The 21586-nt window shown below is 53.6% G+C and overlaps 6 protein-coding genes across 6 annotated transcripts; 3 read left to right on the top strand and 3 right to left on the bottom strand.

The window, feature by feature from the left end:
- Positions 1 to 2443: 2443 nt before the first annotated feature.
- B0I36DRAFT_378338 (uncharacterized protein) lies at positions 2444 to 3678 on the bottom strand (the record flags this gene model as incomplete). The annotated part of the gene is made up of 2 exons (XM_046160667.1): positions 2444 to 2504; positions 2945 to 3678. The coding sequence occupies 2 exons, from the start codon at positions 3676 to 3678 to the stop codon at positions 2444 to 2446; spliced, it is 795 nt and encodes a 264-aa protein (XP_046004872.1).
- A 947-nt stretch (positions 3679 to 4625) lies between these two features.
- On the top strand, positions 4626 to 7962 carry B0I36DRAFT_355999 (uncharacterized protein; the record flags this gene model as incomplete). Its single annotated transcript, XM_046157513.1, has 3 exons — positions 4626 to 5616; positions 5674 to 6499; positions 6555 to 7962. 3 exons carry the CDS (start codon positions 4626 to 4628, stop codon positions 7960 to 7962), a joined length of 3225 nt encoding a protein of 1074 aa, XP_046004871.1.
- A 3509-nt stretch (positions 7963 to 11471) lies between these two features.
- B0I36DRAFT_52432 (uncharacterized protein) lies at positions 11472 to 13330 on the top strand. The gene is made up of 5 exons (XM_046162989.1): positions 11472 to 12069; positions 12126 to 12362; positions 12411 to 12467; positions 12519 to 12830; positions 12883 to 13330. Exons 1-5 carry the CDS (start codon positions 11674 to 11676, stop codon positions 13231 to 13233), a joined length of 1353 nt encoding a protein of 450 aa, XP_046004870.1. The 5' UTR covers positions 11472 to 11673; the 3' UTR covers positions 13234 to 13330.
- A 706-nt stretch (positions 13331 to 14036) lies between these two features.
- B0I36DRAFT_217303 (heterokaryon incompatibility protein-domain-containing protein) lies at positions 14037 to 14821 on the top strand (the record flags this gene model as incomplete). Its single annotated transcript, XM_046148985.1, has 2 exons — positions 14037 to 14359; positions 14449 to 14821. Coding segments are annotated over 2 exons (696 nt in total), but the record flags the coding sequence as incomplete, so codon positions are not given.
- A 2946-nt stretch (positions 14822 to 17767) lies between these two features.
- On the bottom strand, positions 17768 to 18452 carry B0I36DRAFT_339854 (uncharacterized protein). Its single transcript, XM_046155901.1, has 3 exons — positions 18346 to 18452; positions 17996 to 18283; positions 17768 to 17944 (listed from the first exon to the last, which is right to left on the bottom strand). The coding sequence occupies exons 1-3, from the start codon at positions 18443 to 18445 to the stop codon at positions 17796 to 17798; spliced, it is 537 nt and encodes a 178-aa protein (XP_046004868.1). The 5' UTR covers positions 18446 to 18452; the 3' UTR covers positions 17768 to 17795.
- A 1769-nt stretch (positions 18453 to 20221) lies between these two features.
- On the bottom strand, positions 20222 to 21066 carry B0I36DRAFT_369745 (uncharacterized protein; the record flags this gene model as incomplete). Its single annotated transcript, XM_046159825.1, has 3 exons — positions 20222 to 20482; positions 20566 to 20783; positions 20877 to 21066. The coding sequence occupies 3 exons, from the start codon at positions 21064 to 21066 to the stop codon at positions 20222 to 20224; spliced, it is 669 nt and encodes a 222-aa protein (XP_046004867.1).
- Between the last annotated feature and the right edge of the window lie 520 nt (positions 21067 to 21586).

Genomic DNA, 21586 nt, shown 5'->3' with positions numbered 1-21586 from the left:
AAATGCGCTGCCTCGGTGACATAGCTCCAGCGATATGGATCATTCTCAGACGTCACTAGTCTGACATCTGAAGGAGTAATATGGCAACCCACTTGCTGACCTATATGCTATTAGCAGGGGTTGGGAGGCTGCGCAACCTTACATACGGATATGATCTGCCAGGACCTCACGGCATTTAATCCGCCATTCCTTTCTATCCACGTTACTCGCCCTGGTAGCCATCCTAGAAGTGGATAGGTGATTGTTTGGGGGGATCTATAGAAGACTGAGATAAGCGACCTGTGAATGAGGAGCTCATATAACAGCCTTTCGCGAGACGTCCACGTTATAAGTAATTCCGTCGCCAAAATCAGCGCCGGTACTCACCGTACTAAGTCGCATTTAAGCCAGATCTGCTTAGCTCGTTTGAAAGTACACGCCATGTATCCAAAAATTAGAGAGTAGCCAAATATAGCCTGGAGCAAGGACGAATCAGAGCATAGGGTACTCTGATAGGGATAGCATTCGTAGTGATAGGCATAGGGTACATTCATAGGGATCATACTAGCTAGGCTATTTTACTACATGGATTTCGCAGCTCTTAGCTCTGTTGCGAACCGCGTACTTCCACGGCGTCGTTGCAGCTGCGTGTTAAAGCAGTAAGCTTCCCTCAGCATGCAAAGGCGCAGTCCAGCTGTCGCCTATACGTAAAACGAAGATCCCAACCGCCCACTTGACAGTGCGGTATTGTGAGGAGATCCTGATTGTGTCGACTATCCCAGACAATATCCCCGTAACGAAACTCGAGTAGATAATTGACCCACATCTGCTTGCAACGTTTCCTGATAGGTGCGTGATAGCCCCCAGGGAGGTCACACTCTGGCTCTGGCGTCCCAGGTAATACTATCTGGGACAGACCTATACTCAGCGGTTCCATGAGTTTAGTATCAGAGGTAGCAAATGTGTGATCTGTACCCCATGGCCCGGTAAACTCGCCATTTGACAACGGCTTGCCCATTCTCCAAAGCTGATACTCAACCTTAACAGGAGCTTGGTGCAGGGTTCCTAGAGACTGATTGATATGTAGGCTGCAGACGTTCGAAGCGCCTGCGCTATCTGTAGACTGTTCTAAAGGCTCCGAAGCACTCGTGGATGAAATTGGAGACCGCGAACTACTAGTGGAAGTCTTGACAATTGGTCCTGATTCATCAGAGCTCCCGGGAGCGGTCTCTGATGGAAATTCCGTGCTAGAAGTAACTTCATTACTTCCGTGCGAGATAGCAGGTGTGGTAGAGCTGTTTCCTAGATTGCTATGCCCCTCAGAAGGATCCGCGATGGGCGATGTGGTATATGGCGAGGTGTCAACGCAGGTTGAGTGTGGTATTTGTGTCTGCTCTACGCTGGTCGTTCCGCCGGTACTCTGAAACGGACATGGCAGATCTGGAAAGCAGCAAAGGCCCATCTGATACTGGATTAGATTGATGCACGGAGCTAAGGGCTCACATGCAACGAGTAAAGCACTAGACAGTACCGCCGTAGCAACAAAGATTGCCACTTTAGGTTCAATCATTGTTAGGATATGCGTGAGGACTGAGGATCTACGACTCTGACTGTGGGTTTGACCAGCAGCTACATATGCGCGGCTCGTTACTTGTAAATCAGAGCCTACCGTAGCGACCGCGATCCGTGTCCACAAAAAGCTAAAAGGCCATCGACTCCGCACGGACCTCTTTTGCCCAATTGTGGCTCAAGACTGTGCGTAGACTTATCAGCACTATGTAACTTCATTAGTTGCACTAAACCTGACAGCAACGCCCGCCCCGCTTGTGATTCGAATGATTATCTTAGATCGTTGCGCGCGCAGTTCTTTGCATGTCAGTGAATCAAAACCGGCATTCTTGATTGGCGAGGCGCCCCAATGTAAAAGTGGCGCATAACCACCACGAGGATCACACAAATGCGCCAGTTTTTGGTTGGGGCGCCCCGATTGGTTGGAGGGCAAAATCACATTGAGCAGTAGAGCGTTACAGGTGGATGTCGAATCTGCCTTGCTCTGTAAGCGTCTTATCGGGATCTTCTCCATGCCCCGCACTTTCAGCCTTGCGTGGGGGCTGAGAGACGGTCTGACATCCTTCCACCATGAACCTGCTGCCTGCTTCTTTGTATCCTGCTTGACCTCCACCCATTACCTCCAGCTACAATGATCTCTCTCATGTCGATGAAGCACCCTTACTGACATCATTCATACCCCACAATGCGGCTACTACAGCGAGATAACGCCAACAACTACACCCTCACGGCCGATCTGCGCGCTGACAACACCCCGCCGTACGCAATCCTCTCCCACACGTGGGGCGCCGACGAGGTGGTCTACACCGATATAAAGGCGAGGCCAAGTGAATGGCAACAGAAAGTCGGCTACTGCAAGATCCAATTCTGCGCTGATCAAGCGAAGCGACATGACCTACAACATTTCTAGGTTGACACTTGCTGTATCGACAAATCTGACGGCATCGAACTCCAGACTGCGATCAACAGCATGTTCAGATGGTACCGTGATGCGAAACGATGCTACGTCTATCTATCCGATGTTTCCTATCCCTCGACCTCCAGTCAGCCGCCAGGGGTTGGGTCGTGGGAGGCTGCGTTCCGCGGCAGCCGTTGGTTCACGCGTGGCTGGACACTACAAGATACCTCAGTCGGCTGATACATCGAGCAACGTGACTAGCTCTGACTCGCAGTCTTCTCTCTTCGTGCTCTGATCAGCCTGTGGAAGAAGATAGTCGACAGCAGATGGAAGCAGAACAGTCCGAACCATACAAATATCACGACAACAATCGCCGCAAGGACGAGCACCATCGAAGCCAGCGAGACGACATAGCAGAGCTCCTGGAACCGCTCGTCGCCCGCGGACCGCCCCGTCGCGAGCGCGACCTGCATCCCGGACAGCACCACCGTGACGTACACAAACACCGCCAGCAGCCAGCCGAAGTTGCGCTGGAAGAAGGTCGTGTACCGCTGCGAGCCCGTCATGTACGCCCAGACGAGGTTCTGCGGGGAGAGTCCCGCGAAGCCGAGGTGGTAGAGCGTGTTGAGCCGCGTGAGGCGCAGCTCGCCGTAGGCATACCGCGGGTCGACTTCTTGCCAGACCTGCTGCTGGTCTCGGTCCAGGACGTCCCGCGAGAAGCCCGCCCAGGCTGCCCAGTCCAGGGACGTGGGCAGGAGGCCCAAGTCGTGCGCGATCTTGAGGTCTGACTTTGAGCGGACGAGCCACGTGTATGACCATAAAAGCCCCAGCGCGCTGCGGTAGAGGGGCTCGTGTGGGCAGATGCTGGCTGCCCAGAAGGCGTGGCCCAAGAGGTACTCGGGCAGCGGCTTGATGAAGATTGTGTTCTCGTGCCAGACGAGGTGCTCCTCGGGCCTCTCGGTGATGCAGATTGTGCGGCCCAGTAGTCGTTGGCGGTGAAGCTCGCGGGCCGGCTGCATGAGTCCAGCCAGCCAGAGGTAGTCGTGGAGGCCGTCGAGCCGCGGTGTCTGCAAATCCCAGGCCAGGAAGGCGAGGATGTCTGTCGTCGGGTTCCTCAGCTCGTCGCCGCACTGGAAGGCGGTGGGGAGCTCGGCGTTTGCGGAAGTCCAGAGTCGGAGGGAGTTGGTCGCCAGAAACGGCGGGCGTGTGGTCTTGAGCGGGAATTGATCCATCGTATGTGTCATGTATCGCTGCTTGCCTTGTCCTTTCTGCGCCATAGGGTCAACTGGAGCTCTTCTCGTTGGTAGTGAAAGCACGGATTGTGCGAGGTGCCGGTGTGGTGGTCGTCAGCGCCAGCGATCCTTAGCCGAATCTGACACCTCAGGCAAGCCTGCACCAGACCAAGGTCCCTGAGATTGCGAGGCAGACAGCGGCTTTTCCAGCGTGCATGGTCGAGCGGAGCAGATTGGGCCCCGAAGTCGTGTGGCCACCCATACAGACCTGCAGGACGGCCGCCCACCTTCTCCTTGTCGGCAAGGGTTATTGATCATTCATCTCGTAAGCGCGAGTAGCCTGCGAGGCTCTCAGGTCGCTACTGCGCCAGCCTGAAGTGAGGGGCATCATGCACACAAGGGCGAATCACAGGGCGTTTCTGAAGTCGCAGCCCAGAGTCCCGGCACTCTCAGCTGGCCGTGTCGAAAGGCAGCCCCGGGCGCAGTCCGCGGGCGTGTGCGTGGCATACATGAGGCGCCCGCAGAGAAGCCAAGGCCCGGACGGGCTGCAGTCATGCCCAAAGCCTGCTGAGACAGCCGCCCACACGCCGCCCGTCTCGAGTCTTTGTCGCTGACTCTGAACCGATGATCCTCTCTTCTCTCTTCCTTGCGCGGTGTCCGCCGGACAGAGCATCGTCAATCGATATCCTTCCCCTGACCTTACATTCGGTCCTTCGCGGCGGCCACTGGGTTCCGTTGACGACGATCAGCTGCGGGGAAGTCCTGTCACCTTTGTGTAACCTGGTGAGAGCATGATCTGGTGCCCACCAGGGTCAAAGAGCATCCAGTCCTTTCCATGCTCCTCCCCGACTTTGCTTAGTTCTTTTGCTACTTGGTGCATCTTCACTCTGGCATTCCTCTATATTGCAAGCGATTGCGTACCAGAGACACCCGCACGAACGCCAGCCATGTCAGACCCCCAGAAATACACGGTCGGTTGGATCTGCGCCATCACCACCGAGTCCGTAGCAGCCCGGGCCTTCCTCGACGAAGAACACGACGGCCCTTGCCAAGTCTCACAGCACGACAACAATAGCTATGTCCTGGGCAAGGTCGGCGGCCACAATGTAGTCATCGCCATCCTGCCCGATGCAGAATATGGCATAGCGCCCGCGGCGGCAGTAGCCCGAGACATGCTCCACAGCTTTCCGAACGTGCGCATCGGATTGATGGTCGGCATCGGAGGCGGTGCGCCTAGCCGGAAGCGTGATGTCCGACTCGGTGATGTAGTAGTCAGCAGTCGCGGTGGCGGCAAAGGCGGCGTGTTCCACTACGACTTTGGCAAGACTATCCAGAATCAGTCATTTCAAGAGACTGCATTCTTGGACCAACCACCCACGGTGCTGCGGACGACTGTGAACACGCTCAGAGGCACATACGACATGGAAGGCCACCAGCTTGTGGACGATGTGGACAAGGCATTGAAGAAGATCAAGAAGCGAAAAAAATACACACGGCCTCCTCCAGCAAGCGACAGACTATACAAACCCGACTTTATACATCCTCCACAATCGTCTGACGGCTGCGACGTCGCGTGCGGCAATGATGAAACCCACCTGGTGGTCCGGAAGGAACGAGACGAAGAAGAGGAAGACGATCCCGTGATTCACTACGGCTTGATTGCCAGCGGAAGCCAACTGATGAAGGATGCGCGTATCCGGGACAAGCTGGCGGATGAAAAGGGCGTCCTTTGTTTCGAGACGGAGGCGGCCGGCCTAATGAACCACTTCCCATGCCTAGTGATCCGCGGGATATGCGACTACTCCGACTCGCACAAGAACAAGGAGTGGCAGGGCTTTGCGGCAATGATGGCGGCGGCGTATGCGAACGATCTTCTGCGTCAGATCCCGCCCAACAAAGTTGAAGAGGAGAGGCGGATCAGTGGAGTACTCAGTTCGGGTTAGTAGCGCAGTTCTAGTCCATGGAATTTTAGCTAACTATAAGTAGTTCAAAAAGATCTAGAACGTTTACACCTGATGGCGAATGAGACCAAAACTGCAGTTGTGACTATGGAACATAACGATCGCCTCGCTCAACTCGATCGATGGCTTCGCCCACCCGACACATCAAGGAACTTCAATCATGCGAGAAAACAATGGCACGAGGGATCCGGGCTATGGTTCCTGAAGAGCGCTGCCTTCAACGAGTGGAAGCGTGGATCACATCGCCATCTGTGGCTTCACGGCTTAGCAGGATGTGGCAAAACCGTCCTCAGTGCGACAATAGTGGATCATCTCCGGAAGATGGACGATTGCGTCACCCTTGAATTCTATTTCGACTTCAACGACACCGCGAAACAGAAGATGGACGGCGTGTTACGCTCCCTCCTCTTTCAGCTCTACAAGTTAGGGTCTCGCTCTAAAGACCTCGACAGCTTATACCAATCCCACCTCGACGGCCAGCGGCAGCCAGACACACCGACTTTAACAAACTGTCTCCGCGCGATGATCAAGGGCTCGAAAACTACTTATGTTATTCTGGATGCCTTAGACGAGTGTCTGGAGAGAAAGGAACTGCTTGAGTGGATGAAGGAATTCTTCACAATACCCGACCTGAGCCACGTTCATCTGATTGCCACTGGCCGGCCAGAAGAAGAGTTTTTGAGCTTCATTCCCGGCTGGCTCGGCAACGAGCACTGTTTGCCACTGGACAAGAACGCTGTTAACGCCGACATACGCTCCTATGTCAGAGCGAGGCTTGAACAGTGTTCCGATTTCGTGGGCCTATCTCAGGATCTCCTCGAACAAATACGCAATGAAGTCGGAGACCGGGCTGATGGCATGTGAGTTTCCCTCTATCATCTATAAACCCAAGCGAATATCTGACATCCAGTATAGGTTCAGATGGGCCGCATGTCAATTGGCCAGTCTTGCAACATGTATGAGTCCCAGAGCTATCGAAATAGCTCTCGAGACTTTGCCCCGGGATCTCGATGAGACGTACCGTCGCACGCTTCGAAGCATCCCGGCAGATATTGAGAAGGATGCCATGCGCCTCCTGCAGTTTCTCGTCCACACCAAGCGGCCGTTGACACTATTAGAGGCCGTAGAGGTAATAGCCACACAGACGGATGAGGAGCGACGAGGCTTCGACCCGAAGCGCAGACTGTTTCGTGAAGCCGATATTCTACGGTACTGTCCCAGCTTGGTGTCAGTCACGGACTATGGAAGGACTAGGAAGGAGCTCCATCTTGCCCACTTCTCTGTCAAAGAGTATCTTCGAAAACAAGACCAGTTTGACCTCACCAGTGCCAGCGTTGTCATCACAAGAACCTGTTTGAGTTACCTTACGGATATCGAGGGTAGCTCCTGGAAAATCAAGCAGGATTTTCCGATGGCAAGATATGCGGCGGAGTACTGGATGGGCTATGCAACTTCGGCAGAGACTTCAGAAGCCGTTGTTCGGACAGCAGTCAAGTTTTTACAGGACGAGTCAACTTTTCAGCGGTGGAGTCGGTTGTATCAGGCTGACCGGAAATGGGACAGCGCTCCGGGCCCTCCTCGAGCATCCAGACTCTATTATACTTGCCTAGGTGGACTCGTAGCAGCTGCAATAGGCCTGCTGGGCGAGGGCGCCGACGTCAATGCGCAGGGCGGCCACTACGGCAACGCTCTCCAAGCTGCCTCATCCAGAGGCCACAGAGAAGTTGTACAACTCCTACTAGATAGCGGCGCCGACGTCAATGCACAGGGCGGCCACTACGGCAACGCTCTCCAAGCTGCCTCATACGGGGGCCACAGAGAAGTTGTGCAACTCCTACTGGACAACGGCGCCGACGTCAACGCGCAGGGCGACTACCTCGGCAACGCTCTCCAAGCTGCCTCAGGCGGGGGCCACAGAGAAATTGTACAACTCCTACTAGATAGCGGCGCCGACGTCAACGCGCAGGGCGGCAACGACGGCAACGCTCTCCAAGCTGCCTCAGACGGGGGCCACAGAGAAATTGTACAACTCCTACTAGATAGCGGCGCCGACGTCAATGCACAGGGCGGCCACTACGGCAACGCTCTCCAAGCTGCCTCATCCAGAGGCGACAGAGAAGTTGTGCAACTCCTACTAGACAACGGCGCCGACATCAACGCGCAGGGCGGCTACTACGGCAACGCTTTCGAAGCTGCCTCATACAGAGGCGACAGAGAAGTTGTGCAACTCCTACTAGACAACGGCGCCGACATCAACGCGCAGGGCGACTACTACGACTACTACGGCAGCGCTCTCCAAGCTGCCTCACGTGAAGGCCACTGAGAAATTTTGCAACTCCTACTAGACAAGGGCGCTGACGTTAATGCGTGGGGCGGCGTCTAGTACGTCCCTAGAGCCCGCCAGAGACATCACACCCATCTACGTTGCGACCTCTCGGTACATCCGGTCATCATAGACTAAGAATAACGTAATCCACGGGTGAGCGGGTCACACGGGTGAACGGGTCACTTTACTGCAATTTAATTGAGGTTCACTTCCTTCTCCTTTTTCTCCACCTCCAATCATGGGACGACAATCAATTGAAAGTGATTTGGTTCTAGCGTTAAATGCGCTCCAATCCGACCCAAAATTAAGCGTACGAAAGGCTGCGCAGATCTATAATGTATCTCGTACGACACTCCAGCAACGATACCACGGCCGAGCTGCGAAACACGACACCCGACCACCCTGCCAGAAATTAACCTCATACGAAGAGGAGAGTATCGTACGATACGTACTCGACCTAGATTCGCGTTCGTTTCCACCGCGGTTAAGTGGTGTTCGAGAAATGGCGGATCGACTCCTCCGCGTACGCGACGCGCCACGCGTTGGAACGAACTGGGCCTCAACCTTCGTACGACGACGACCTGAGCTCCGTACGCGTTTTAATCGAAGAATCGATTACCAGAGGGTCCTTTGCGAGGATCCGGACGCGTATCGCGCGTGGTTTGAGCTCGTACGAAACATAATCGCGAAATACGGGATCCACGATGACGATATCTATAACTTCGACGAAACGGGCTTCGCGATGGGCAAGATCTCCGCCGAAACTGTCGTTACGACCTCCGATCGACGCGGGAGGCCAAGAGCCGTACAACAAGGCAATCAGGAATGGGTTACAGTAATCCAGGGTATCGCGTCGTACGGCTATTCAATCCCGCCATACATTATCTTCGCCGGGAAGGTCCACCTCGACTCCTGGACCGCGAATAGCCCTCTACCGGCCGACTGGGTAATCGCGCTTTCAGAAAACGGTTGGACGACGAACGAGAGAGGCCTAGAATGGGTAAAACACTTTGATTTCCATACAAAGAGTCGTACGAAGGGTACCCACCGCCTCCTTATCCTCGACGGCCACGAGAGCCACCATTCCGTCGATTTCGAGCTCTACTGCAAGGAACAGAATATTGTCACGCTCTGTATGCCTGCTCATTCGTCGTATAAGCTCCAGCCTCTCGATGTTGGGTGTTTTGGACCTCTGAAACGGGCGTACGGTAAAGAAATCGAAGGTCTAATGCGGGCGCACGTAACCCACGTTTCAAAGGAGGACTTCCTCCCAGCCTTTTATAAGGCGTACGACGCTGCAATGACCAAATCAAACATCCAGGCAGGCTTCAGAGCGACAGGCCTAGTACCGTACGACCCGAATTATGTGATTTCGCAGCTAGATATGAAGTTTCATACGCCGACACCACCAGGTTCCTCTGCTGGACTACCACCCCCATGGGTTTCAAAGACGCCGAACAACCTAATTGAGACCGAATCGCAGACGAAGTATATTGAAAATCGCATCGTACGACACCAGAATAGCTCACCGTCGTCCATTGTTGAGAGCCTACGGCAGCTGAGAAAAGGAGTTATAATGATGGTACACGAGCAGGACCTTATGCGCCAAGAGCTCGCCGAACTTCGAGATGCAAATGACCGCCTCAGCCGCCGTCGTCGTACGAAAAGAAAGCAGCTACAGAAAGGAGGGTCCCTCACGATTGATCAGGCAAAGGATTTGAAGGCTCAAATCGATGCGACGCAGCAGTTAATAGCGGAAACGAGTCAGAATAGTGGTCGTACGAGGAGGCCCGAAACGCGCGCGCGACGATGTGGCGTCTGCGGCGAGCCCGGTCATAATGCTCGTACGTGTCAGAAAGTTGTATCTGCCTCTGAAGAAGAGGATTCTGAATAGTTTGAATTGATTTAAGGCGTTGTGGTTAAATTGTCTTATATATTGTCGTACGAGTTACTGGAAGGTGACCCGTTCACCCGTGTGACCCGCTTACCCGTGGATTACGTTATAGGACTATGTTAATAGCTATCTAATGACCCTAATTTCAAATTACCTCTTAACATCGTTTGTGCTGATTGCCAAACAAGGCTTGACTGCGACCTAACAGCGCGCATACAGCAACCTTGCTCTCGTATTGTAATTCCCCGTCTGCACTGTTTAAGGCCGTTCCTCTGTTCCACGTGCCTTAGGCAAGTATGCAAACCAGTACTATCCGGGACATTTGACTATGGGAACAAGCACGGTGTAAGCGCCAAGAGGCCCAAAAAAGGGCATTAGATATTAAACCAAAAGAGTGAAAAGCGGAAGCCGATTTCGCTAGTGACTGTACCTCTCGTGGATCCAATCCGGCACTCCAGGAGGATGTGCCGCACCGTCTGCGGCCCGTAGTCGCATCGACACTGGTCGATATCGGCCTTGTCAATGGAGTGGAGGTAGGCACGGAGGCTAATCTTCCCCGTGCGCATCCGTGTGATCAACGAACTGATTGCTGTGTGTGCTCCGCGATGTGTACTTAATGTCGCTTTGCCCGGCCGCGCGCTGAGCCGGAAGAGGGCAATTTCCCAGGCTTTCTCCCATTCGACTCGCAGCTTCTGGCGAACGGCGGGCTTCGTGGTTCCCATAATGATCCCGGGGATCGTTGTTGGAGGCGCCTCGGCATGGGGTCCTGCGGCCTGTTGGCGGCTTGGTCCGCCATTTCGTTGCCTGATACGCCGACATGGGCCGGGACCCAGCGGAACTGTACCTCCCAACCTCGGCTTTGGAGCTCATCGAGCGTTCAAGTGGCCTCGACCAGGAGGTACTGTCCCGACGGGCATTTGGGGTTCCGCATCGCTTGGAAACCGGCTCGGTTGTCGGTGAAATTGGCGCACTTGCCGGGGCGGTGAGCAGGCCTCCGGGGAAGGGAAACCCGGCCGAAGTGGGGCCTCTTGGTGCGGTCTAAATTGCGCCGCACGTCGGACCGACCTGTCGGCTCAAAACGGCACTCTGTAGATTCGCCACTAACATTGCTTTGACAACCGCCACTCCCCTTCCTCGCTCATCGGCCCACGCCGAGGCCGCTTGTCCTCTTATGCGACGTTCGCTTCGTGAAATGCGGGCTGAGCGCACCGTTCTTTCCGATAGGGTACGTGGCGAATATAGACTATCAATAGTATAGCTGCTATCCTCGTCCAGAAGTGGAGGAAGAAGTCCCGCACATCGGCGCTTCGTTCTTGCGTAACACGACGTGCGACCTTCTTCGACTATCCCATCGCCCTCAACGCTCTGCCGATGCTGTGGACCGTCACCAGGGTCTCGAACTCGTCCCATATGAACACGACCATTTCGTCCTGGTACATCTGCGGCTTTTCAAGCAGGCGATCGCAGAGCACGCGCAGCATGGGAGGGGTGATGTCTCTGGGCCGGCCGACGCGGTTCGATGGCGCTCGGGTCGTGCCGAAGTATTGAAGGTTCAGGCGGACGGTTCGAATCGAGCGTGTGCTGCAACGAGCAGCACTGGCTATCTGGACATTGGTGAGCGAGCCACTAAGAATCATGTCTCGAATCTGGCCATGCTGGGAAAGGGAAAGGTTGGGAGCCATTTGCGCAGGGCAAGCGATCAGTACTTGATCCGAGAAGCCTTTGGAGTGCTCTACACGCGCTAAGTTGCAGTGAATTAGGCTCTTTGCATATTCGGTGCGACAGATCGGAAGGTTCAAGATGCCGCGCAGACGATGCGTGTTGTTCTGGGCCGCTGTTCCATTTGCACACATGGCCCACAGGACGACCGAAGGCGAGCTAAAAATAGCAGCAACGGTGTGCCGGAGAAGAGCCGAGGCCAATTTAGGCACGAACCCAGAGAGGGGTCCTCGCACACATCAGGCCCGCCTCCAACCCCAAGGCCGCGGAGTAGTCTGACGGTCCCGACGAGACGCCGCCATCCTCTTGCGCAGCAGAATGCGGCGACTCTTCGGGCGGCAGAAGGAGCCAAAACCGACGACTGGCGCAGCAGTCGAGCAGGACCCGCCAGCCCAATCGCTGGCGGCGCCGTCGTCGTCGACCAGGAAGACCTTCCCCGCCGGCATCAAGCTGCTCCACAGCCCGGCAAACCCCGCCGACGCCATCGTCGAGTGCGTGTTCTCTTCCCTCCCCCCTTAGCCTCTGAATCGGCTGCTGACACTTCCAGCATCGTCTTCATCCACGGCCTGACGGGCGACCGCGAGAAGACCTGGACGGCCGCCGGCGCATCCGAGCCATGCCCAAGGCCCTCCTCCCGTCCAAGCTCCCGACGGCGCGTGTCCTCACATTCGGATACGATGCATATGTGGCAGACTGGCGGGGCGTGGTGTCGCAGGGTCGTATTGCGAACCACGCGTGGAATCTTCTGACGTCTCTCGCGGCATATCGAGAGGAGGACGACACGGTAGGTGCCGGCGGCCGGGTATGATAGTGACGATGCTAACGCGAGCAGAATGAACGGCCGATCATATTTGTCTGCCACAGCCTGGGCGGCCTGGTCTGCGAGGATGTACGTTTTTCTCTGCTTCAAGCCACGAAATGCAGCTAACGACGATGACAGGCCCTGTCTACGTCGAGACAGCGGACGGAAGGCCACCTCCAGAATATCCTTCGATCGACACGCGGCATCGCCTTCCTCGGGACGCCACACCATGGATCGGGGCTGGCACGATGGGCCGAGCTGCTGTCGCGATCCAAGGGGATTATCAAGCAGACGAATACCGAAATCGTGGCGGTCCTGAGGCGCGACTCGGAGGTGCTCGCGCGGATCCAGGATGGATTCCATACGATGGTTCAGTCACGCGGCAAGGAAGGCCAGCCGATCGAGATTAGCTGCTTCTTCGAGGAGCTGCCTCTGCCAGGCGTCGGCCAGGTGAGTCTGATGACGCGGCTCCCGTGGTGCGCGTTTGATTGACGGCTGGCAGGTCGTGCCGCAGGACTCGGCCATTCTGCCCGGGTACATTCCGATCGCGATCCACACCGACCACATGGACATGACCAAGTTCGCCAGCACGGACGACCCGGGTTTTGTGGCGATTTGTGGAGAGCTGCGCCGGTGGACCAAGGCGGCCGTGGTCGTGACGCCTCCGCAGGCCTTGCCGGATCGCAGTCGCCGAGAGCCGCAGGGCGCTGGTGAACAAGAACCACAAGCGAATGTTCGGATGGCCTCGAGTTTGGCTGGGTCCAACCGGACCCCCTGTTCCAAGATCAGGAAGCCACAGAACTGCACCTCCCGCTTGTCCCATTCGCACTTTTCCGGTCGCACTCGGAGATAACCACATCTTGACTCATCTGGCTCGCTTATTCGAACACCTCGCGATTGCGCTTTGCGGATACCCTGCAGCGTGGAGAAATTGATGTCCCGACGTTACCACAGCCCCAGGATCGTGCTTCCGGCCTTCCGCGGAGGTCCCCCCTCGAGGATGTTCACCCCCGCGGCTCCAAAAAAAAAAAAAAAAAAAACCCTAACATGCAAAATTTCTCGTACTCGGTGATCTGCAGTTTCGGGGCTTCGGTGATCTGCAAAGTTTCGGGTAGCTCCCGCCGTCTGATCCGCGGCTTGTACGCCACATCAAGACAGCAAGGGGAGAAGAATGAAAGCGAGGGCATAAGACGAATTTCAACCAAGATCATGGATGAGAAGGAGAAGAACTCACAAGAGGCGTCGAGAGCTTCGCGGCCCAGACGCTCGCACATGGCATGCAAACAAAGCTTCCCTTCTACTCTGGCTTACTCCAACCTATCAAGCCAGTGATTCTCGCTGCGTTCGGGACCAATCATGGCAAAGAGCACCAGCGTGCTTTTTGGCTGGGGTGGCTGTCGAGTGGCTGAACCTGGCGAATCGACTATTCAGAAGCACCAGTTTTATACGTAGCTCAAGAGCGGGGTATTCTCTCCTCGGCCTCCCGCCGCTTCCGACTTTAGGGTAGCCTCCAGAGCCTTCCTCGCACTTCCCCATGTCTCCCTCCGACATTTAAATCGCCACGCTGCTGAGGCAACTTCATCCAGCAAACTGAGCTCTTCCTTCATTCTATACTTTGGTTAACATCACCACTAAGTGAGGATCACAGCGGCGAAAATGTGGCTCTTAGAGCGCGACGATGATGGCAACATCGCCCTGGCGGGGCCCTTCGAGCTGGGCACGATTCCCCCATACGCCATACTTTCCCACACCTGGGGCAAGGAAGAATGCACCTTCCAGGATCTACGCCACGGTACGGGCAGGGACAAGGTGGGCTTCGACAAGATCAGGTTTTGCGTCCAGCAGGCGGAAAAGATGGGACTGAAGTATTCATGGGTCGACACTTGCTGCATCGACAAGACGAATGCTGTGGAACACACCACCGCGATCAACTCAATGTTCCTTTGGTATCAAAACTCGGAACGCTGCTTTGCGTACCTGTGAGTTCGGTTCTGTACCTTATTGTTACCTCTACCCAGTACCGTAGCGTGAGTAACGCGAGTAGCTGATCCTATTGTCTGGTGTGCAGTTCCGATGTTAAAAAGATCAACGATAACGCAGCCTTCCGCGCCAGCCGATGGTTCAAGCGAGGTTGGACCCTTCAAGAGCTCATTGCTCCTCGGTCCGTGGAGTTCTTTACGATGGAGTGGTCACGGATCGGAAGCAAGAGAGAGAAAGAGGAGATTATTCGCAGCATCACGGGTATACCGCTGGCAGCACTCCGTGGAGACTCTCTTGTGAGGTTCGGAATCCTTGAACGGGTCGCATGGATGCAGGGGCGCCAAACTTTGCGCCCAGAGGATCAAGCGTACAGTCTGTTCGGTATCCTCGGTGTTACACTGCCCGTCATTTATGGGGAGTTGAAGGAAGCGGCAATGGATCGCCTTATCGAAGCCGCCCGCCGAGTGGATCGTCAATGTCAACGCACCCAGGCCAGGAACCTCGATTGGCGTACCGGACCTGGACCTGAACGATTAGTTCCACATAGGGGAATCAGTGAAGCCGCTCCCGCCCTTGCCGAGTCCCAGGGAGGCCTGGTTGCAGTTTGGCGTGGCAGAGACGAATCCATTGGATTTCCTGTGCCTTTCGTGGAACACTTTGCTGGCAGTCTGAACCTGTGGTGGACCAGAATGTCGTCAAACGATAGTGTCCATTTGACACCGGGCCCTGTCAGGATGCTTCATGCGAATGCACTGAGCAGGGAACGGCCCGCAGTGGCCGCTTTAGCCGACCAACTCGTGGCTGCATGGAAAGGGGTTGATGACAACACTCTCTACTTCTCCACCCTTTCCAACAACTCAGAAGAATGGACAAACCCCCTCCCAATCCCCGACGCCTGGAGCACTGCCAGCCCAGTCCTCGCCTGCTGGGAATGGGGCGGCTCTTCCCGCGTGTACGCGCTGTGGAAGGGGGACATCAACTCGAATGTGTATCTGTCATGGTACGATGGCGAGAACTGGCAAAGGCAGGTGAAGCAACTTGACGGCTTCATTCAGACCGACACATCCCCAGGGCTTACATGCCGCAGAAATGAACTGTTTATCGCCTGGAAGGCTGTTTCAACGGATAAGCTTTACTGGATGCGCCTGGACACCGAAGGCACTGCTCTGTTAGTAGAGCCCCACGAGATGTGTTGGCATGGTGAGAGCAGCCTTGGTCCGGCACTTGTAGAACTCGACGGCACCGTCTACGCAGCATACAAGGCAAAGGGCCAGTTCACTGACACTTGGCTGGCAGCCTGGTCGGTAGAATCTGAGAGGTTTGCCCCTGCTGAGATGATCCCCAACAGCAATACCGAGGCGGCACCCAGTCTTACGAGGACGTGCAATTCTCTTTTGTTGGCTTGGAGAGGCACAGATAACGAGAAGACCATGTGGTGGAGAGTGGGCAGTCCTCAAGTTTGTCGATGAAGAGCTGGCTGGAAGCACTCAGGAAGCTGGAGATTGCGGCGTCATTCCCAGCGTGACAGTACAGTACTGTACTGCAGCCTTGATGGAGGAATTTTCTCAGTCTTGGAGGGAGGTCATGGCGCAAGTATCCATGCATGCCGTCTTCCTTGGCAGCCAATGGAGTCGTGCTGTTAACTAGTAGTTTCATCGTTCCATATATAGGGAATCCGGAAAGCTTCATCATGATTTTGCGTACCTGATGACTGCGCATTATGCGATTATCGAATCGTCATTATATGCATATTTGATGGACAGCAACCCTTTGTCGGCCCGAAGAATTGATACCTGATTTGTCCTGATGACGCACGGTGCAGAGCCGCCGTAACTTGTCAGTGCCAAATGCGGCTTAGTGCACCTGCCCAGAGCAATCGCAGCTGCAGCCAATTCTGGCTGACATGTATCTGGTACGGAGTGGGCAGCGACGCACTGTGTCAGTCGCGGCCGGGGGCGGAACTGGTCCGTGCGGAGAAAGTTTAAACATTGAAATCGTGGACACTGATTTCGGTCTCTACTGTACCCTAATGGCTCTTTACGTAGAGCAATTTATGGATGAGAAGGGGCTTGAACTGACATCGACACTATATATTGCTCAGCTCTCCTTGTGCTGGGAGATAGTAATACTAAGAACTAAGTCAAATGGATTTATGTACCAACGTGGATAGTTTCAAATTGTTTCGCACTATTAGCGACGCCCAATGCGATCTTTTATTCGATCCACAGCTTGCTATCGCGAGACCTGTCCAAGGCAGTGCCATAGAACCGTCCCTATCTAGGCAGAACACTATATTCGGGGAGCGACTTCGAAACGCAGAAGCTCAGCGACTCTTGCTTAATAAATCTGGAGCTCACTTAGTCGAGGATAACGCTGTTTTCAGTCCATGGAGCTTGTTCTTCCCACAACAAGTACAGGCGTCCTCGATAGAAACTATCGACCCCAGGGAAATGTATAGGGGAGCATAAAAATCAGCAGGGGTGGTGTTTAATGCCTGCGCGTTTACGACGACGTGTCTTCGTCACCCGTAGCAAGCAAATAGGCTCTAGGAAGACATTAACAGCGCCGAAAACAATCAGGCACTGGAGCGTGTAGAGAAACCTTCCGTGAAGCCAAAACCAGAGATGCAGTTTTGGGACTAGTAAAGAACGTTATCTTACTTATCTCTAGTGGGCCTCTGGTGTAAATAAGTTAATCAAAAGTACATGATTTGCACCACATGGCTTTCCCACGTAAACTAAAGCAAATGATCACGAAGACTATGGCGCACAGAGACAAGCCAGATTTCCGCGAGGCGCAGCGAGACTTATGTTCGAGATGTACATCCGAGCTTATGAACGGCGATTCTCTTTATGCTATCCTGGGAAACAAACCGGTACGTAGCCTGCAAGAAGGATTCCAGCCCATCTAACAGAAACAAGGCACTTTGCTTGTTATGCGCGATTCGCGTGGGATTGCCATGTATACAGCTCTATGGCTGGGATTCTGATTGCTCTATTTGCTCGGACATAATCAAAATCCCGATTGCTATACAGTCGTGCGGTAAGTCTAATCCGTCTTATTTCCTAACTTCCTTGGACTAACGAATGAAGGTCATGTCTTCTGCAAGTCCTGCATCCAGGAGTCTATGAGATATATCGGGGTAATGTGCCCGTTCTGTCGGCGAGTAGTATCAGTAGGATTACTGCAAGAGGTTGAATGGCAATACCTCGTATGGGAAGAGTTATGATAGTTATTCGAGTTATTGCAAAAAGAGTATCGTCGTTAAATGGGAACATATTGATAGCGCAAGCTTTCTTTCCCTTCTCCATCTCATACTACCGTCCCAGTTTGACGTCATATATAGTATCATTGGTCTACTGTTCTAAGATCGCGAATTATATAATGAAGAAGCTCTCAATAAGTGTAGTATATCAGTAATTCCATAGCATAATCTTATAGTGTGCTTAGTTTCCCAAACAGACTCCGCCTGTGATTAAAGGTCATAGTCGTGTTTGTACAGGCCTTTATATTGGGACCACGAGCACCAATCCAGGCTCCATTAGAGCAAGTTAGATGTCCAGCTGAAGCATCCAGAAAGTCGCCTAGTTAACTATTAGCTTCTCACTTAGATAGAGAGGGCGTTAAGCTCGTACTTAGCAATACGCTTGACATCTTTTTCCCTGAGGGCGATGTACATTCGCAAGATAACGTATTGTGCTTCGGATCAAGGAAACAATTTTCGCAAGAATTCACGAAATAGCCACCACATTCGTCTATGGAGTCTGATATAGCTAAGCGTCCTCCGTGGTTCCAGAGGCAAGGCGCTAAATCGAGGTACGAGTATGCTACACTTGATGAATTGGGCCATAGATGGCAGTTTGCACCTAGGATAACAGACCCAGAGAAGGCACCTGGAGACTGTGTACTATGAACGCGTATGCCTGAGATTCATTATTATTAGCTACTAGTATATGTAAGTGTATAAGGGATTAATGCCTATTACCGTCACAAAGTTCGAAGAGGTTATGTTGATAAGTGTCGCAAAGACCCTTAGATAGTGAAAGCACGAATGCGAAGAGTGATAGGAAAGGTTTATGACCCATCTTGAGTAGTTACGTAGTTAGTATTTTGCAAGAATGTAGAGTAGTCCTACATTTTATAGCAAGCATTCTCCCGTGCTAGGAGCTAGTTTTGGAACATGGAGGGTCGCTCCATTTTCGGCTTTGGACTAACCTTGTCCTTGGACCGTGGGTGTACAAGCTGTCTTCGGACCACTCCCTGTCCTAGGACCACTAGCTGTCCTGAGACTACTGGCTGTCCTGGGACCACTAGCTATCCTGGTACCACTGGCTGTCCTGGGACCACTCCCTGTCCTAGGACCACTAGCTGTCCTGAGACTACTGGCTGTCCTGGGACCACTAGCTATCCTGGTACCACTGGCTGTCCTGGGACCACTGCCTGTCCTAGGACCACTGCCTGTCCTAGGACCACTGCCTGTCCTGGAACCACTAGCTGTCCTAGGACCACTGGCTGTCCTGGGACCACTGCCTGTCCTAGGACCACTGCCTGTCCTAGGACCACTGCCTGTCCTAGGACCACTGCCTGTCCTGGGACCACTGGCTGTCCTAGGACCACTGGCTGTCCTGGGACCACTGCCTGTCCTAGGACCACTGCCTGTCCTGGGACCACTGCCTGTCCTGGGACCACTGCCTGTCCTAGGACCACTGCCTGTCCTAGGACCACTAGTTATCCTGGTACCACTGACTGTCCTAGGACCACTGCCTGTCCTGGGACCACAGGTGTACCGGCTCTCCTAGGATCGCTAGCTATCCTGGTACCACTGGCGTTATGGGACTACGGGCCTCCTAGGACGAGCTACTTTCGGACTATCATTCGTCCTAGGACTCTCTACTTGTAGCCTTCTTAATATAAGTAAGTGGCGGGCTCTTTAAGAACGAGAAACTTCGCTTTCACTATCTACTCAACGATTCCAGCCATATCATCACATATTTTCTTTGGAATTCTTTCCTGCCTTACCGTTTATAAACTGTGTATTCTAAAATGATCGTACTTGAACCCCAACAGATATTCCGCGGATCGGCCGTTCAAACAACATGGTCGACAGATGTCGTTGTGACCCAAGTACTTTGTTCCGTTAGGGTAAATAATCGAACGTTTCATGGCTTAGAGATCCGAACTTCAAATGAGGCCGCAGATTTTATTGGTCTCGCCTGGGCACTTGAAGATAACTACATTCTCCACGATTGGAAAGAAGGTAGCTTACGGCCGTATGGGTCTAGACAGACTGTCTTACGTAAGATTGAGCATGTTTGTGCCCATTACGAGGATCGTAATGGCTTGGTGTATTATGCTATCAAGTGGCTCGATCACCAGTGCCCGACATGGGAGCTAGAAGAGACCTTAGAGGACTGTACACTTATCACGGAGTACTGTCTCGCACTATCATAGTATAACATGGCTGTTTACCTAAGCCATCTTGGAAAGGGATTCCTCCATGAAATGTCCCAGGCATATCAATCTAGTACTGTGTAACTGGATAATAGCTTCTTAAGTGTTTGTCCAGAGTACAAAACTGCCCTCTTGGGCGATTAACAAGCACCGCTAGTAGCTTACACTATTTCCTCTGCCCCAGGAAGGCATTTCTTCGTTTAACACAGTGCATAATTGTCAGCGCGTTAATATGCTAAATGTAACTTAGCCGGTTTATGATTACACTATGATATATCGGGTATTCATATGCTTCAATTTCTAGGTGTCTGTAGAGGCTTAAGCTACTAGACAGCTATACTGGCTAATGCTAGATAGTAAACCCCGAAGCGCATTAGCTGAAAGGGCCACGGCTCAACGACGCGGCCTCACTACTCCAGAGGCTCCAGAGGCGCGCCGGCCTTTTCGTACGCGTCCAGGATGCGTCTCTCATCCTTAAGGTCCGGACGCTCGCGGACAAGGTTTATGAGGGAAGCAAAAAAATACACGTCCCGCTGCCCATCTTTCCCCTCAATTGTAGTCTTAATGCGGTCCGTCTCGCCATCCGGGGCCGCCGCTTCGATAGCACGGAATATTTCCGACCACTTGAACTGTTCCACGTGGGTAGCCTTCTCCTTCTCCGACTCGGCAATCTAAAGGGACAAACACATTAGCAAAGGCCTCTTTCTAAGTCGAAAACATGCCTAAGACGTCGTCGGTATGCGATGTTACAAACCTGTGGCCGCTGTTTACGGTTGCGCTGGTTAAGGAGATAAAAGTGACAGCGCCAGAAGCTGCCGTCAGCCATGCGATCGTCTGTTTCGGCGAGTACGTTACGGTTGTCAATAGGAATAATCTCGGGGTCAACTAAGTACTCTTCAGCAACCTCGCGGAGGATACTGTGCTCAGGTGTCTCGCCGAGCTCCGCGCCGCCGCCCGGGCCGGCAAAGCTGTCTGTTGCATTACATGTGGTTAGCACACCCATATACAGGCGGTGAGTAGTTTTCTTGGATGTCCAAGTGAATTCGGGCGTAGTGCAACACTTACGCTCTCCGCCATACACTTTAGTGACTTTGCCATCCACTAACGTCGTTGTTTTCTTCCTTCGCTGGTGCAGCCACACGTAGAGCCCGTCGGGCTTCTTTATAAAGATAAGACCCATTGTGCCGTTCATCTGCATTCTCTTCTCAGGCTGGGGAGAGGGCGCCGTCATGGCGGGCATGTAGTCCGAAGACATTTTGGACTGGAATGGGATGTAAGGTCGAGATTTGAAGCTGGATTCGGAAGCTCGGAAGGGAAGGCTGTGGCTTATATGTAGTAGTGTTCGTTGGGTCTGATGAGGGAAGTCTGGTGCAGGAAATGGGGAGGGGCAAACCAAAGCTTTATAGGAGTTCCACATGCCACTACGCCCCTATCGGCGAGGACTTATCATATGCTAAGCCTTGAGTCGAGCCCAGTTAGTCTGCCTCGCCAGGCTGATTATACAGCTTAGTGAGCAATGAACCAGTCCAAGAACCTTTGACGTACTTTCCTCGGCAATGGTAGCTGATGGGGCCGAACGGGGTGGGACAGATCTAGAGGAGCGAGTCGTGACATAGCACGCCATTCCCTGGTCCGTTGAGTCAGTTCAATGCAAGGTGGGAAGGCACAATCCGCGGTGCCGACGAGCAGAACAGAAAATGGAGGTATGCGGTATCCGTGACAAGTAAGCCAGCCTTGCATGTAGAATCAGCAAAGCACACAACACGTCGGCCCAT

This window comes from Microdochium trichocladiopsis (genome assembly GCF_020744255.1).
Source record: "Microdochium trichocladiopsis strain MPI-CAGE-CH-0230 chromosome Unknown B0I36scaffold_14, whole genome shotgun sequence".
Taxonomy (NCBI): Eukaryota; Fungi; Ascomycota; class Sordariomycetes; order Xylariales; family Microdochiaceae; genus Microdochium; species Microdochium trichocladiopsis.
Note: the sequence above shows the minus strand (reverse complement) of the source record. Positions and strands in the feature narration are given on the sequence as shown.

Coding starts and splice junctions, on each gene's coding strand:
- B0I36DRAFT_52432 (XM_046162989.1), top strand. CDS start 11,674: ATGCGTGTTGTTCTGGGCCGCTGTTCCATTTGCACACATGGCCCACAG. Junction 12,363..12,410: donor ATCGAGAGGAGGACGACACG/GTAGGTGCCGGC, acceptor TAACGCGAGCAG/AATGAACGGCCGATCATATT. Junction 12,831..12,882: donor CTCTGCCAGGCGTCGGCCAG/GTGAGTCTGATG, acceptor GACGGCTGGCAG/GTCGTGCCGCAGGACTCGGC.
- B0I36DRAFT_339854 (XM_046155901.1), bottom strand. CDS start 18,445: ATGGGTCATAAACCTTTCCTATCACTCTTCGCATTCGTGCTTTCACTA. Junction 18,284..18,345: donor CCTCTTCGAACTTTGTGACG/GTAATAGGCATT, acceptor AATGAATCTCAG/GCATACGCGTTCATAGTACA. Junction 17,945..17,995: donor GATGTCAAGCGTATTGCTAA/GTACGAGCTTAA, acceptor ATAGTTAACTAG/GCGACTTTCTGGATGCTTCA.